The sequence below is a fragment of the Apodemus sylvaticus genome, chromosome 14 (genome assembly GCF_947179515.1).
Source record: "Apodemus sylvaticus chromosome 14, mApoSyl1.1, whole genome shotgun sequence".
NCBI lineage: Eukaryota > Metazoa > Chordata > Mammalia > Rodentia > Muridae > Apodemus > Apodemus sylvaticus.
The window spans coordinates 18,017,140-18,030,426 of record NC_067485.1 but is presented as its reverse complement, the minus strand read 5'-3'; the positions used below and the strand labels follow the sequence as shown (position 1 = coordinate 18,030,426).

The window sequence follows — 13,287 nt, the reverse complement described above, 5'->3', positions numbered from 1 at the left end:
ATAGAAGAAAGCCTCTACCAGACAGAAAGAACATAGGGGGGGGGGGGGGGGTGTAGTAGAGGCAGACACAAGGACTGAAAGAGATAAGTTCTACCCAGAGAAGAAAAATCACCGGTAGCCCAATGTGAGTCCTCAAGAGGTGCTGAGAGAGGGGAGAGGTGACCTGTCTGTGGAAGGCCTGGAGCTCCTGCCTCCACAGCAGGCTCCTGCTTTTTGCTCTCCTGGAAGAGGAAGTCATAGCCCCAGGAAGTCACAGCCCAGGGTGCAGTGACAGGAAGATGGAGGGAGCAGGCAGGGCTTCAGCAGATAGACCCAGGCAGCACTGCCTGGACCCCACCAGGAGGAGGCCCGCCCACCCGGAAGGCCCGCCCATCTGAGGAAGGTCACCGACCTGGGGAAGGTCCGGCTCCGCAGTTCCTTGATGAACAGCTGGCTGCCATTCTGCACCGGCTTCACGTCCGGCGTTTGCCCAGGGCCATGTTTGTGCCAGGTTCGTTTTTTCTTGACTGTGGAGACAGAGGACAGGCTTGTTCCAAGTACAGGTCCCACCCAACTTTGGAGGCCCTTACACTATAAGAGAACACCCCAGCCGGGCATCACAGGGCAAAGACAGGAAGGTGGGAAGCTCACCAACACAGCCCAGGAGCTCACCGTCCCATAGTGGGAGGACACGGGCTGCTTGACTTCCACAGGAAGAACTACCCGCCACCTTCCTGCCAGGACCTTCCCGTCCATGTACTCTTTCCCATGTCCCAGTCACTGTGCTAGGAACTGACCCGTCACAGTGAGTCAACCCAAGGTGTAGGGTGTCAAGCAGTTCATGGTACTGAAGTTGTCGTGTAGCCTTCTGAGGAACAAAAGGCAGTGCTGGGGACACCTGTGTTCTCACGCTGGCCCCACAGTGAGTGTGACGGCGATGGCCTAAGCCAGGGATGGGGAGTGGGTCCTATCAGGAAGATGGAGTTCATTTTGCACATATGAATGTCTGTGCTGTGACTGCAGAGATAAGCCATGCCTCTGGTCTCTACCACAGGAGGCACTGGCCAGGCATGTTTAGGAGCCTGGCACTCCTGGACCAATTGTTTTGTTGGTCAAATAAATCTGTCTCAAGACCTTGAGCAAGACCTGCAGGCCAAAATGACCTCAAAGAACATACAGAGACTATGTAAGGTTTGGGGTCGAGCCTCAGAACCCACACTAATGTTGCTTAACGAAGAGAACACACTGGGAGTGCTTGCCTCAGGCCAGGGTGAAAGGGACAGACGGAGAGGTGGGCTTTCAACCTCTGAGGGCTGGAGCTCTCCAGGACCACAGCAGTGCATCTTGTCACTGGGGTGGGGGGCTGGAAGTTTGACTAGAGCCAGTGTCACACGCAGCCATTACTTACAATGCTGCCTCAGCTCGAATCTGAGAACTCATGCTAGTAGACAAAGGGCTAGAACTACACACACACACACAGAGACATGTTCACACAGACATAAGCATGCTCTGACTGAAGTCTGTGCCCCAGATCCATATGTTGAAAAACCTCAGTCCTCGAGGTGATTAGGAGGAGGGGCACCTTAGAGGACAAAGTCATGAAACTGAAGTCCTCTTGATGGGGAGAGAAACCACGAGAGGCTTCCTCACCCTTCTACCCTACAGGAAGATGCCATAGACACTAGCCAGCACTTGATCTTGGACTTCTTTATCCTCAGAAAGGGACAAAAAGAATATCCTGCTATTTAAGCTGCACAGCCTGTGGCATTGGTTACAAAGGCAAAAATAGAAAACAACCATTTCCGGTGGTACGCGGGTAAAGCACAGGTAAGAACACAGGCACCTATGCACAATCACCCCCAGAGCTGGCTCCTGGGCTCCAGGCTCACTGTGCAGTCTCTGCTCAAGCCCCTCCCCCAGCATATGCCCTCCCCAGCGGATAGCTGGTTGACCCAGCCAAATGCAGTTTCTGAAGACACCCAACCTCCTCCCTCCCTAAAAATCAAACTGTTGGTCACTGGAACAATCTGCTAAAACTCACACCACACATCCTACTCTGGGCAGATTCAGGCAAGGGACCCCAGGCCAGGACCCCCAAAAACACTGTGACTGCCAGGAGAGGCTCCAGCCAGTTTCCAACTTCTTCCTCTCCGAGAATCTGTAGTCTCCTTAGAAATGACTCCCAGGAGCACCTGCGGCATGAACCATCCAGAGCAGTGAGACCCTAGCGTCTTCCAGATCACCCTCATCAGGGCTCCTGGGATGAGCACACACTGCATGACCCCCATCCTTCTTAGGAACATGCCTGCTGGTGCTCCCACCCTGCTCTGCCCTGACCCAGCCTCCCAGGCCCCAGGGACCAGCTCCAAGTCCTGGTGGAAGCCCTCCATGTTTCTCTTATTTCTGACCTAAAGATAAAGAAGATCCTGGGTTTAGCAAAGTGCCAGGAGAGTGAGAACACTCCTTCCTGTCTGCATCATCAGTAACTTAGCTTACCTACCTCAAGACACTGTCAGCATAAGCGCTCTGGGTCCGGGAGGTCTGAAAGGTGCCTCAGCGTCCTGGATGATCTGGCAGCACAGCCAGATGCTAAGGATGTGCTAGGGCCTGACCAGAAACCAGAGCTGCCTCTCCATTCTAGCAATGCACAGAGGCCAGGCCCTAGAAGGGCCAAGAGACAGCAGAGAGAACTCACCCTACCTAGTACCAGCCTTACGAGGAACCACACCAGGCTCCAATGTCCCCAGAATCTTGGATAAGCCTTCGCCCAATGAACAGAAGTGTGGGCCCCCACTGCCAATGTCCCCTTATTAACTGGAGTCCCCTAGTGCCTGTGTCTCTCCCATTGCCTGCACCCCTACCTTACTACCCCACCCCACTGTCTGCATCTATTTCATCTTGATTTCTCTACATTCAGAAGATTTAGTCCACAGAGCGAGGGGACACGGCCTCTCAGCTTGCACTAAGCACCGGGGTGAGGGATTCTCCTGAAAGGAGAGTGACACAGTGACTAGATGGAAGTGGGTCACAGTCTCCGTTGAGCCATCCAAATCCCCAGCTCAACCCTCCAGCCTCAGGCGTGGGATGTGAATAGTGAAACAGTCAGAGAAATTCCACCTGCAGTGTGTGAGAGCTTCTCACACCAGCATAGGCAGGAGCCCTGAGGACAGGGATGGGACGGATGGACAGACAGACAGACAGACAGACAGACACACACACACACAGGTCCCTGTGTTCCCACTGGCTGTATCTCTGACCTCCACTTGTAACTAGGGCTCAGCCTTGGAGCTCAAAGCCCACTTAGATGAAATTGCACAGTATGAGCAGAGCCTGCACCTTGGGATTTATCCTCTAGCACCTGCTGCACAGCAAGGCCCAGAGAACGAGGGCAGGAAGGAGACGTACTGGATACACAGCAGCCAGCACTGTGGGGAAGCCAGGCCCTCAAAGACATCCTGTAGGGGTGTCAGGTGGGATAAACCAAGCTCCTAGAGGGTGGACAGTAGAGCCATACACAAACACATGTGTGGGGCTTGGTTGAGCTGGGGGCCTCGGACACACCTTTTATCATCTGAGCCCCAAGCCCACACTTAACATGGGCTAGCCTGCACACTATAGGTGCTAAGTGTGGCCCTGGCTAGGCCTTGCTTGAGAATGGTGGAGTCTGCATGGCTGCCTCTGAGGACAAGAGTAAACCAAAAGGGCTGTCAGCTGGGTTGGAGGGGTCCCCAGTACCAGAGCCATGGGGCTGTGACCCTGAGCTTCCTCATGGGCTGAGGTACTTACGCGTGGATTTGCCATGGGTTTTCTCGCAGTTCGGGCAGTGGTAAATGTCGATATCCGGTGCCTCTTCCTCCTCCACCCCAACACAGCTGGAACGGGAGGAGACAGACTGTTATTGCTCTCGTGTTCAGTCTCCCTCAGCACCTTCCACCCATAAGTTCAGGAGAGGCTTTGCCCACTGCTGGGAGCCAGGACCAGTGGGACTGTAGAGGACAGTGGCCCTAGGACAGGGAGGGGAGAAAGGGCTGCGGAGCGGCCCTCCTTACATGAGACTGCAGTGGGAGTCCCACACAGATGCAGGTGCTCCATGAGGACTGTGCCACTCATCCTGCAAGCCTGCCTCAGTGAGGACCACCCTGGGAGGGTAAGGGGTGCCTAGGAGGCAGCAACACGGCCTTCTCTAGTGGTATCTGGGGGACAGAACTTACTGGGAAGCCTGGAGAACCACTTGTCCCACTCCGCTTCAGGAGTTCAGGACGAGGTTGAGGGACAGCGACCAATGTGTCCCCTCTGAGGGAGAGTGCTTCCAGGGCCCCTTAAACGCGCTCAGAAACTTGGCTGGGAAGACAGCGACTGGCGCTGAGTTCACAAACACCGCTTAGGGATTGAGGACAGAACCGAAGGATTTGATCCGCAACACCGACCTGCAACACCCACAGGCGTCTAACAACCACACCAGCAAAATGAAAAGGTACTCTACTCTGAAGCTCTCTGGTCTCGGTTATAGGTGACAAAGAGAGGCCAACAGGAGGACTTGGAGAAAAGGCAGCAGAGGGCAGAGTATGGAGGCTGGGGACTCGTGCTGACAGAAAAGTCACTGGAAAACACACTAATGCATCCTTCCAGTGAGCAGGGAGGCATAGACTGAGCTGACTGGCATATGGAGTGGCACTTCCTGAGGGCAGCCCCAGAGGCTCCACCAGAAAGGATGAAGGGAATGGGCTGTCTAGAGGCCACCTGTGAACACTATGCAGCTGACTTTCACATAGAGCAAATGCTACAAATCCATCAGAAGTTCCCAAACTGCTTCCAGCTGTATTTAGCATGACTTTTGTCTGTTTTTAAATGTATAGCCTCGTGATGTATTGCATGATAAACTTTATTACTATTAAAAATAAGTAAGAGGAGCTGAGGAAATGGCTTAGTGAGCAAAGGGCTGGCCGTGAACGCACCCCAGCCTGAGTTCAGAGTCCCGGAATGGATACAAGAAAAGCAGGATGCGGTGGCAAGTGCCTAAAGTGCTGGCACTGCAGCCACTCCCAGGGGGCTCACTGGCGAAATAGCCGAGCCTACTCAGTGAGCTTAGATCCCAAGGAGAGACCCTGCCTCAAAAAACCAAACACATCTCCTAGAAAATGATGCACAAAGCACTGGAAGCCCAGGGACCGATTCCCACCACCTAGCAACACATATGTACACACTGACAAAACGGAAAACGAACAGGTCTATAAGACATTGTGTCTGTCATCCTTCCCTCGGAAAACCCCAGAGAGCAGCAAGATGGCTCAGTGGGGAAGGCGTTCACCACCAGACCTGAGAGCGTGCCAACTCCCTGAACCAAAGGGTAGAAGAGAACAGACACCTGGCAGTTGTCCTCTGTCCTCCACATGTGTGCTGCGATGCATGCCCGGGTATAAGCACACACATACACACACACACTAAATAAAGTAACAAAAAGGAAAAGTCCAGAAACAGCATTGGTAAATTCTATCAAAAACAATGCCAATCCTCCTCAGAAACGAACAGACAAGAAAGTAACATTCTTGACACACACACCACTGGCTCCCAATTCCTTTTAGGAGATCAATAATATCTTGATTCCAAAGCCAGACCAAAGCGTACAAGAAAACAAAAGAGCCACAACTCTTAATAACAGCAGTATAAAAATCCTCAGCAAACTATATCACCAAGTCCAGCAGCATACCAAGGGACCTGTATTCCACAACCAAGTGGGACTTGTCACAGGAATGAAAGACTAGTTCAGCGCAAGAAATAAACCAATGTTTCAGTCCCTGCAGTGTCACAGCTGACTGCAAGGAAAGGGTGTGCCCTGGGACCCCCTGAGGTTACACAGAAGCAGGGACCATGTGACCCTCACCCACTTCTGAGAGCAAAAGGCGAGGAGCACAGCAAGGAGCTCTTCCCTCCCTCCCTCCCTCCCTCCCTCCCCTTCCTGTCCCCCTCTTTCCCAGTCCTGCCCCAGCCCCCACCCTGCCTAAGATGTTCTTACGTTATATAAACGCAAGGAGGACCCACACGATCACCTCAACCTATACAGAGAAAGCACTTGGCAAAAATCCAACACCTAGTCATAATTTTATTTTTATTTGTGGGGGAGGGAACTAGAGTTTCTCTATAGTCTTGGCTGTCCTAGAACTCAGTCTGTAGACCAGGCTGGCCCAGAGACATACTTATGTCTGCCTCCAGAGTGGTGTAATTAAAGGTGCGTGTCGCAGCTCCTGACTTCAGGAAAAAAAATTGTTTTAACTCTACAGAGTAAAAATAGAAGATACCTTCCTCAACAAGATAAAAGCCTAACATGAAAAACTCACAGCTGATATTACACAGAATGATGAAAAGCCAAAACCTTTCCCCAGAAGATCGGAAATAGCCAGGATGCCTGCCTTCTGCTCAACAGTGTTAGAGGCACTACTCAGAGCAATTAGACAGCAGGAATAAACTAAACACCTTCGAACAGAAGAGGTGAAATGATCTCTGTTTGCAGATGACAAGCTTCCATGTACAGAAAATCACATGGAAACCATATATATATAAAACATGCTAGCCCCAATAAACAAGAGGGGAGGTTGTAGGATGCAAGATGACCATGCCAGCACAGCTGTCGGGTAGACACTGGCAACGGATAATCTGAAAGAAAACCAAGAAAGTGACGGCACACACATAGAGATGTATAAGCTGGCTGAGGGGAATGGACCTCGCATTCAGGCAAGATTTGTCCACTGCTGAAACAAGGGTAAAAGCTGACTTTACAGCCATATGGAATCTTGAAGAACCCCCAAATAACCAAACCTTCAAAAATAAAAGTGAAGTTAAGAGGACATATACTTTACAACTTCAAATTAGACAACAAAGCCATAGTAACCTGAACAGAGCCACTGGTACCTAGCTAGCCAGAAACAGCCAGCAGGATAGAATTAGACCCAGAAATAAAAGGTGATTCAATTGGGAAAGACTATCCCGTGTGACATGAGTTTGCAAATGCACACACGTGTATACATGCATGCAGGTGCCAGGGCAGGACACTGGGTGTCTTCTTCTGGGTTCTCTGCTTTACTGTCTTGAACAGGATCTTTTTCAGAACCTGGATCTTTTTCAGAACCTGAACCTTACCAAGTATAGACTAGCTAGCCGGCAAGTTCTCAGGGCCTGCCTCTCTCTATTCCTAATGCCCACCTGACACCCTATGGAAAAACTAACTGAAAACAAACTAATAAGCCAAATATAAGATCTAAAATGATAAAGGTTATTAGAAGAAAACATGAAATCCTCATGCTTTTGGATTTGGCAGTAGGTAACTAGGTATAAAACCTAAGAAAGCAGCAGCAGCATCTACAAATGATAAATTTGGGCTTTATCAAAATTAAAAACCTTTGTGCATCTAAGATTGAGTCAGGTAACAACAGGTCATCATGGATGGGGCAGGGCTCGTGAAGCCCCACCCCTTCCCAAGGGACTCACTGGCAGCTAGATGGCTATAGTGAGGGAAGGAAGTGCCATTTTCTTCAATGCTGCACCTTTGATAAGTTATCCATGCCCCAGTCACTAACCCCTCACTCATGCTTGTCCAGAAATCCCAATTAAATTCAGTGTTCAAAACAAAGGAGGAAGAGGCTTGAAGCCACAGGGCTTGTTGGGAATGAGAAGAGCTTCAGCAGGAGGGAACAGAACATGCAATGAGGTGTGTGTGGAAAAGACAAGGCACACACACACACACATACACACACATACACATACATCTATGTATGAGGCTATCAAATAATTTTTCAACTTAATTAAAAAACAGGTTTGTATATCAAAGAACACTGTTGAGAAAGAAAAGAGTAAAAAATATTTTTAGCTTACATATCTGGTAAGGGTCTAGCATCCAAATACGTAAAGAACTCTTATAGCTCAATAATAGAACAATCTATTTTTTAAATGAGTGAATGACTCAAAACAGACATTTCCCCAGAGAAGATGAGTAAGCGGCCATCAAGTGCACGAAACAATGCTGAACATTCAGGTCGTCAGAGAAGCGCAAGTCAAACCCCGCACTCAGTGGGACAGCGACAGTCCTTATGAAGATGTGGAGAGCCTGAGAGCCTTCCGTTGTGTCTTCAGTTGGGAGATGTAAAATGGTGCAGACACACACACAAAGATCGGTTTCCTCATAAAAATCGACATGAGATGAAATATAAGCCAGCAGTCTCACTTGCTACATATCTAAGAGTTGAGAACTGGCATTCTGTCGATGCCCTGTTCACAGGAGGTAGTGAGATTAAAGTGGGCACGGCATCCAACATCCAAGACAGGTGGATAGATCAGCAACATGTGATTACACAGAGAAAACAGTATTTGTCTTAAAGTTTACACATTCAGCAACACAGATGAATGAGGAAACACACTAGTGAGAAAAAGTCTAACATACAGTGCCCACAGTACATAACAACTCAGATAAAATGTCTATAACAAGTAAGTCTAAGAGACATGAGTGGGAGTGGGGTGCCAGGGGTGGGACAAGAGGGGATGCTGGTTTGCAGCTTGATTTGAAGTGGTTTTACGGAACATTGGCATGCTGCTATAGAACATTCACACCACTGTGAAGCATCTACACTGGCCACAGAGTGTTCCCACCAGCCACAGAGTATTTGCACCAGCCATTGGGAATTCACACCAGCCATGGAAGAATTCACGCCAGCTATGGAGTACTTTACACTGGCCATGGGGAATTCACACCAGCCACGGAGCATCCACCCCAGGTATAGAGGAGTCACGGCAGCCGTAGAGTAATCACACCAGCCATGCAGCATTCACACAAACTGTAGAGTGCTCACCAACCACGGAGCATTCATACTGGCCATGCAGCATTCACACAGGCCACAGAGCGTTTGGACTGGCCGGGAAGTATTCACACCACCACGGAGCCGGTGCAAAGGGTCTGGCTCCAACTTGCCTCTCAGGGACTTCTCTTCTATTTATAGAATGGATTTGCTTACAGCAGAGCCAAGCACAACAGGTAGAAAGCACACACGTCCCTGAGCACAAAGCAAGTCCTCTGGTGTTACCCAGCCCCACCGCTGCTTCACTAGGCACATCGCAGGTGTCCCTGAGGACAGAGCTCTGTGTCCTTTCTTAGGAACTCAGGGTCAGTTAGGTGTTCCCCTCCCATCCAGAGGCAGCTGTGCCACTCCCAGGGGAAAGGGGAGCCTTCAGTCCCTCCAAGTGTCCTTACCACCACCATTCACTGACAAGACACTGCAGAAGCTCCCCAGGCCTTGAAACAAACTGGAGCTGGAAGTGTGAGTGAACATGAACCCGTGAGGACTGAGCTAACATGTTAGGGCTGTGCACTAAGGGCTGCATCCCGGAAATCTGACTTCTAACTCACTTAAAAGTAGAAAAATCACACTTACAGGTTTATTTAGAACAGCATTCATTGGGAAGAAGTTAGCAAGGCCCACACACTTGCTATTCTAATGACAGCCAAGGTCAAGACCTGTGTGTGGTGAGTATACATGTAAGTACAGCACTCTGGAAGCAGAGGCAAGAGAATCACCAAGTTCAAGGCCAGCCTGGTCTATATAGTGAGTTTTAGTAAAGTCAGAGTTAACGGGTAAGACCTAACCTCAAAAAAAAAAAAAAAAAAAAAAAGGCCAGGTCATGGGTGACTGCCTGTGTCCTTAAAGAGTACTACTCTGTCTCACCCAAATAGATATGGGAGGAAACTCCCTCCCGGAGCCCTCTGGGGTCACTGCAGCCCCTCCTGGGCACAGTAATAAAGACAATTCAGGACAATGGAACAGCTTCCTATTGCACTGAGAAACATCAGGAACCAAAATAAAAGATCACTTGCAAATGAGTCACAGGCGCCTAAGAGAGACTTAGCCCTGAAATGTGTGTCAAAGATGTAGCTGTGAAGAGACCATTTTCCGTTCAAAAATCATGCGAGGAAATGGTATCTGCCTGGCTGGTGACTAAGCTGTAACCTACAGTCATAGAAAAGGCCACCACAGTAGGAAATGCCCACGGAACTAGCAGCTGAATGGCATTGCAGATGGTGCTAGTTATCTGTCACTGTGGCAAAACACCTGAGAAAATCAACTTTAAAAGCAGAAAGACTTATTTTGGCTCCTAGTTTGAGAGGTCTTGGTAGAGTCACTTGGCCTATTTCTTTGATCCTGTGGCACAGAGTGTCATGGTGGGAGCGTGGAGCAGAGAAAGTCTGTCTTCCTGAAAGGCTGGGAAGCAGACAGAGAGGTGGGGGAAGGGCGAGCATGACCTCCAGAACACTCCCCCAAGACCTTACTTCCTCCCTGTAGCTTTCACTCCCTCAAGGTTCTGCCACCTCCCAACTGCTCTACAGGCTGGATCGAGCATCCAACTCGCAGGGAGGGCTTTGGGGCACATTAGTATCCAAATGCTGACACTGATGCTGGGGCAAGCACAGGCCTCCCTCAGTCTAGCAGGAGCCCATGCCATCATGAGCTCATGGGTGGGGACAACTGGTAGTGTGTGTGTTATATGTGTGTACATGTTCATGTGTGTGCATGCATATGTGGCTGAGAATGTATGTATAAGCATACATGTAGAGGCTGAGATCAACACTGGACATCTTCCTAGGTGGCTCTTCATCTTCCTTTCTGAGACAGGGTGGCTCACTTAGCCTAGAGCTCACTGATGCTGCTAGGGTGGCAGACTTCCCATCATTGCCCCTATCCCCCAAGGTGGGGTTTCAGGCATTCACCTAGCTTTTAAATGGATGCGGGGTTGGAGGAAGGGACTCAACTTCAGACCCTCACACAGCCTGAGGGCTCACACAGACCCTCAGCCATATCCCTCCAAAGTTAGAATTTGTTAGTATCCACACAACGAAATAAATGTAAAGCTCTTGTGTATGTGATGCTAGCTATTGAAAGGGCCTCATGTGGGCTAGGTAAACACGGCACTACTGAGTTACACCCTTAGCCCTTAAAAAATTTTAATCATGAAAAACTGATTTTGTTTCAAAGTTATCTGAATTTGTAAGTATATCCAATTTCATCTTAACATATTTTTCGTTTGAGTATGGTGGCACACACCTTTGATCCCAGCACTTGGGAAGCAGAGGTAGGTGGATCTTTGAGATGGAGACTAGCAAAGGCTACATAGTGAGACCCTGTCTCAAATCTATACTCTCTGACAGTCACAGATAAATCTTTACAGAATGCTAGCCAAAGCGAGCGCTGGTGCGTGCAGACCTTTCAGGGAAAGTGGCCTGAGAAGAATGGAACGCCCTTGATCAGCAGAAAGACACAACTGAATTTCACTCATCAAGCCCAACCCCCTGTCTGCTCACAGGAAACCCAAGCGAGTCTTTGTTTGAGTCTTTGTTTGCCTGGGAAAGTTTGACTCCTTCAGCCAATCAACAGCAGCACCACTTGAGTGAGGGAGCACGTGTGAAGAGGGAAGCATCCTAGGACCCAACCCTAAAGCAATACAGCCTCAGTAAGAGATGCCACAGCCACAGCGCTCCAGCTGGGATTCACCACACCACAGGATCTCAGCTGCCAGAAGAATCCGAGAAGATGCAAGCACGCAGGTGTGCATGTATGCCCTTCCGTGCGGCAAGGTGTAAACAGAATGCTTGTTCTTGAAACTGTGTATTTGCAACAGAAAATATAAGGCACACTGAAAGCAAAGGCGAAATATCCACACAGTAGTAAGCAAGGTTGCCCAGTGGGTAGGATACTGGCTGCCACATCTGATGACCTGACTTCAATACCCAAGACACACATAGTAGAAGGAGAGAGCCTTCTTCCAAACACTGTCCTCTGACCTCCATATGTGTAAGCATGCACACACACACATACACACATTCGTGCATACACACACTCAAACCCAAAGTGATTTCAAGAAAAACTGGTGGTCAGGAGAAATGCTCCTTACCTACATAGCAACAAGGATGGACTTACATATAATTTCTCAAAAATTTTGCAAGCATCAAGAGTATGTGGTAAACTCTTTAAAGAGTTGGAAAGATTAGGGAACATGCAGAATTCTGAGTCTTAAACTTTGCTTGTGAGTGTGGTGGTCAGAAGGGCTTGCATGAATTCTCACTTTCTTCTGTGGTTCTGAGACGAATCTGAGAGCCCCAGACTCGAGCGCAATGTTGCTTACTCACTTAGCTGCTTACCAGCCTCCTTTTCAATTTTAATTAATTAGTTAATTTTTGTTTTTTATATAGGTTCTTACATAGCTCATTCTGACCTCAAACTCAGTATATATGCAAGCGTGACCTTGAACTTTTGATCCTCCTGCCTCCAGTTTCCAAGTGCTGGGGTTATAGGTGCATACCACCATGTCCAGCAAAACTATCCTTCAAAGGTGAAGGAAAATAATCTCTATTTTAGACAAAATTTGTCTAGCCACCAGTATACCCTATTTCAAAGAAGTGTTAAAGTTCTCTAGAAAGAAAAGGAATTACAAAGGCTAGAAATTCAAATTATATAAAGAAAGGATGCTATCAAAAAGTAACAAGTTGAAAGTTTTAATTCTCATAGTCTTTAAAACTTTTAAGCACTCGGGGGCCTGGCTTCTCTGTGGAAGCTTGGGAAATCCTTGCAGGAGTTGGATGTCTCTCACCTGGTCGGGCCCAGGCAGTGACTTCAAGTGGTGAGACTTGGCAGTAAAGCCTTCACCCAGAGAGCCGACTCACAGGCCCTTCCTCATATCCCTCACTGACCTAACGAGTATCTGTTCAAAATAATAGCAACAATGTATACTGTGCCTGATGCTTATAGATACTTCAAATTAGAAACAGCAATGTTATAAAGCATGGGAAGGAATCCTTAGAATACTGTTTCTTCCTCTACCAAGAGCAGCTAGAGTCCTGTGAGCGAGAACTGGAGCAGTCGTCAATGTACACTGTAAACGCAGAAGCAGCTAGCTGTCTTGGTAACTGTGCTTCTGTTAAGATGACGTGACTGATCCTGACTTACAGGAGAGTCTGCTTGGTGTACAGCTCCAGAGGGACAGCCCATAATGCTGAAGGGAAGCTAAGAGATGACATCTTCAACCACAAAAACAAAGTGGAGAGAGCAGAAGTGGGGGGAGGTTACAAACCCAAAGCCTGCCCCCCTCAGTAACAAAATGACATTCTTCCTCTAGCAAGGCTTCACACCCTGAAAGTTTCATAACACCCCCAAACAGTGCCAACAACCAGGGGCCAAGTGTTCAAATGCACAAGCCGATGGGGGACATTCTCACTGAACCCACCACAGCAACCATTAAAAATATTTATCTTGAAAATATCACTGACAGGAAAAA

The 13,287-nt window shown here is 48.7% G+C and overlaps 1 protein-coding gene across 1 annotated transcript in view; it reads right to left on the bottom strand.

The window, feature by feature from the left end:
• Window positions 1-13,287, bottom strand: part of Phf2 (PHD finger protein 2) — a 66,321-nt gene that overhangs the window by 29,519 nt on the left and 23,515 nt on the right. Inside the window, exons 2-3 of the mRNA XM_052157706.1 lie at window positions 3,766-3,851; window positions 392-506 (exon numbers count right to left, since the gene is read on the bottom strand). Coding sequence (XP_052013666.1) covers window positions 392-506; window positions 3,766-3,851 — 201 coding nt within the window. The remainder of the gene's footprint in view (window positions 1-391; window positions 507-3,765; window positions 3,852-13,287) is intronic.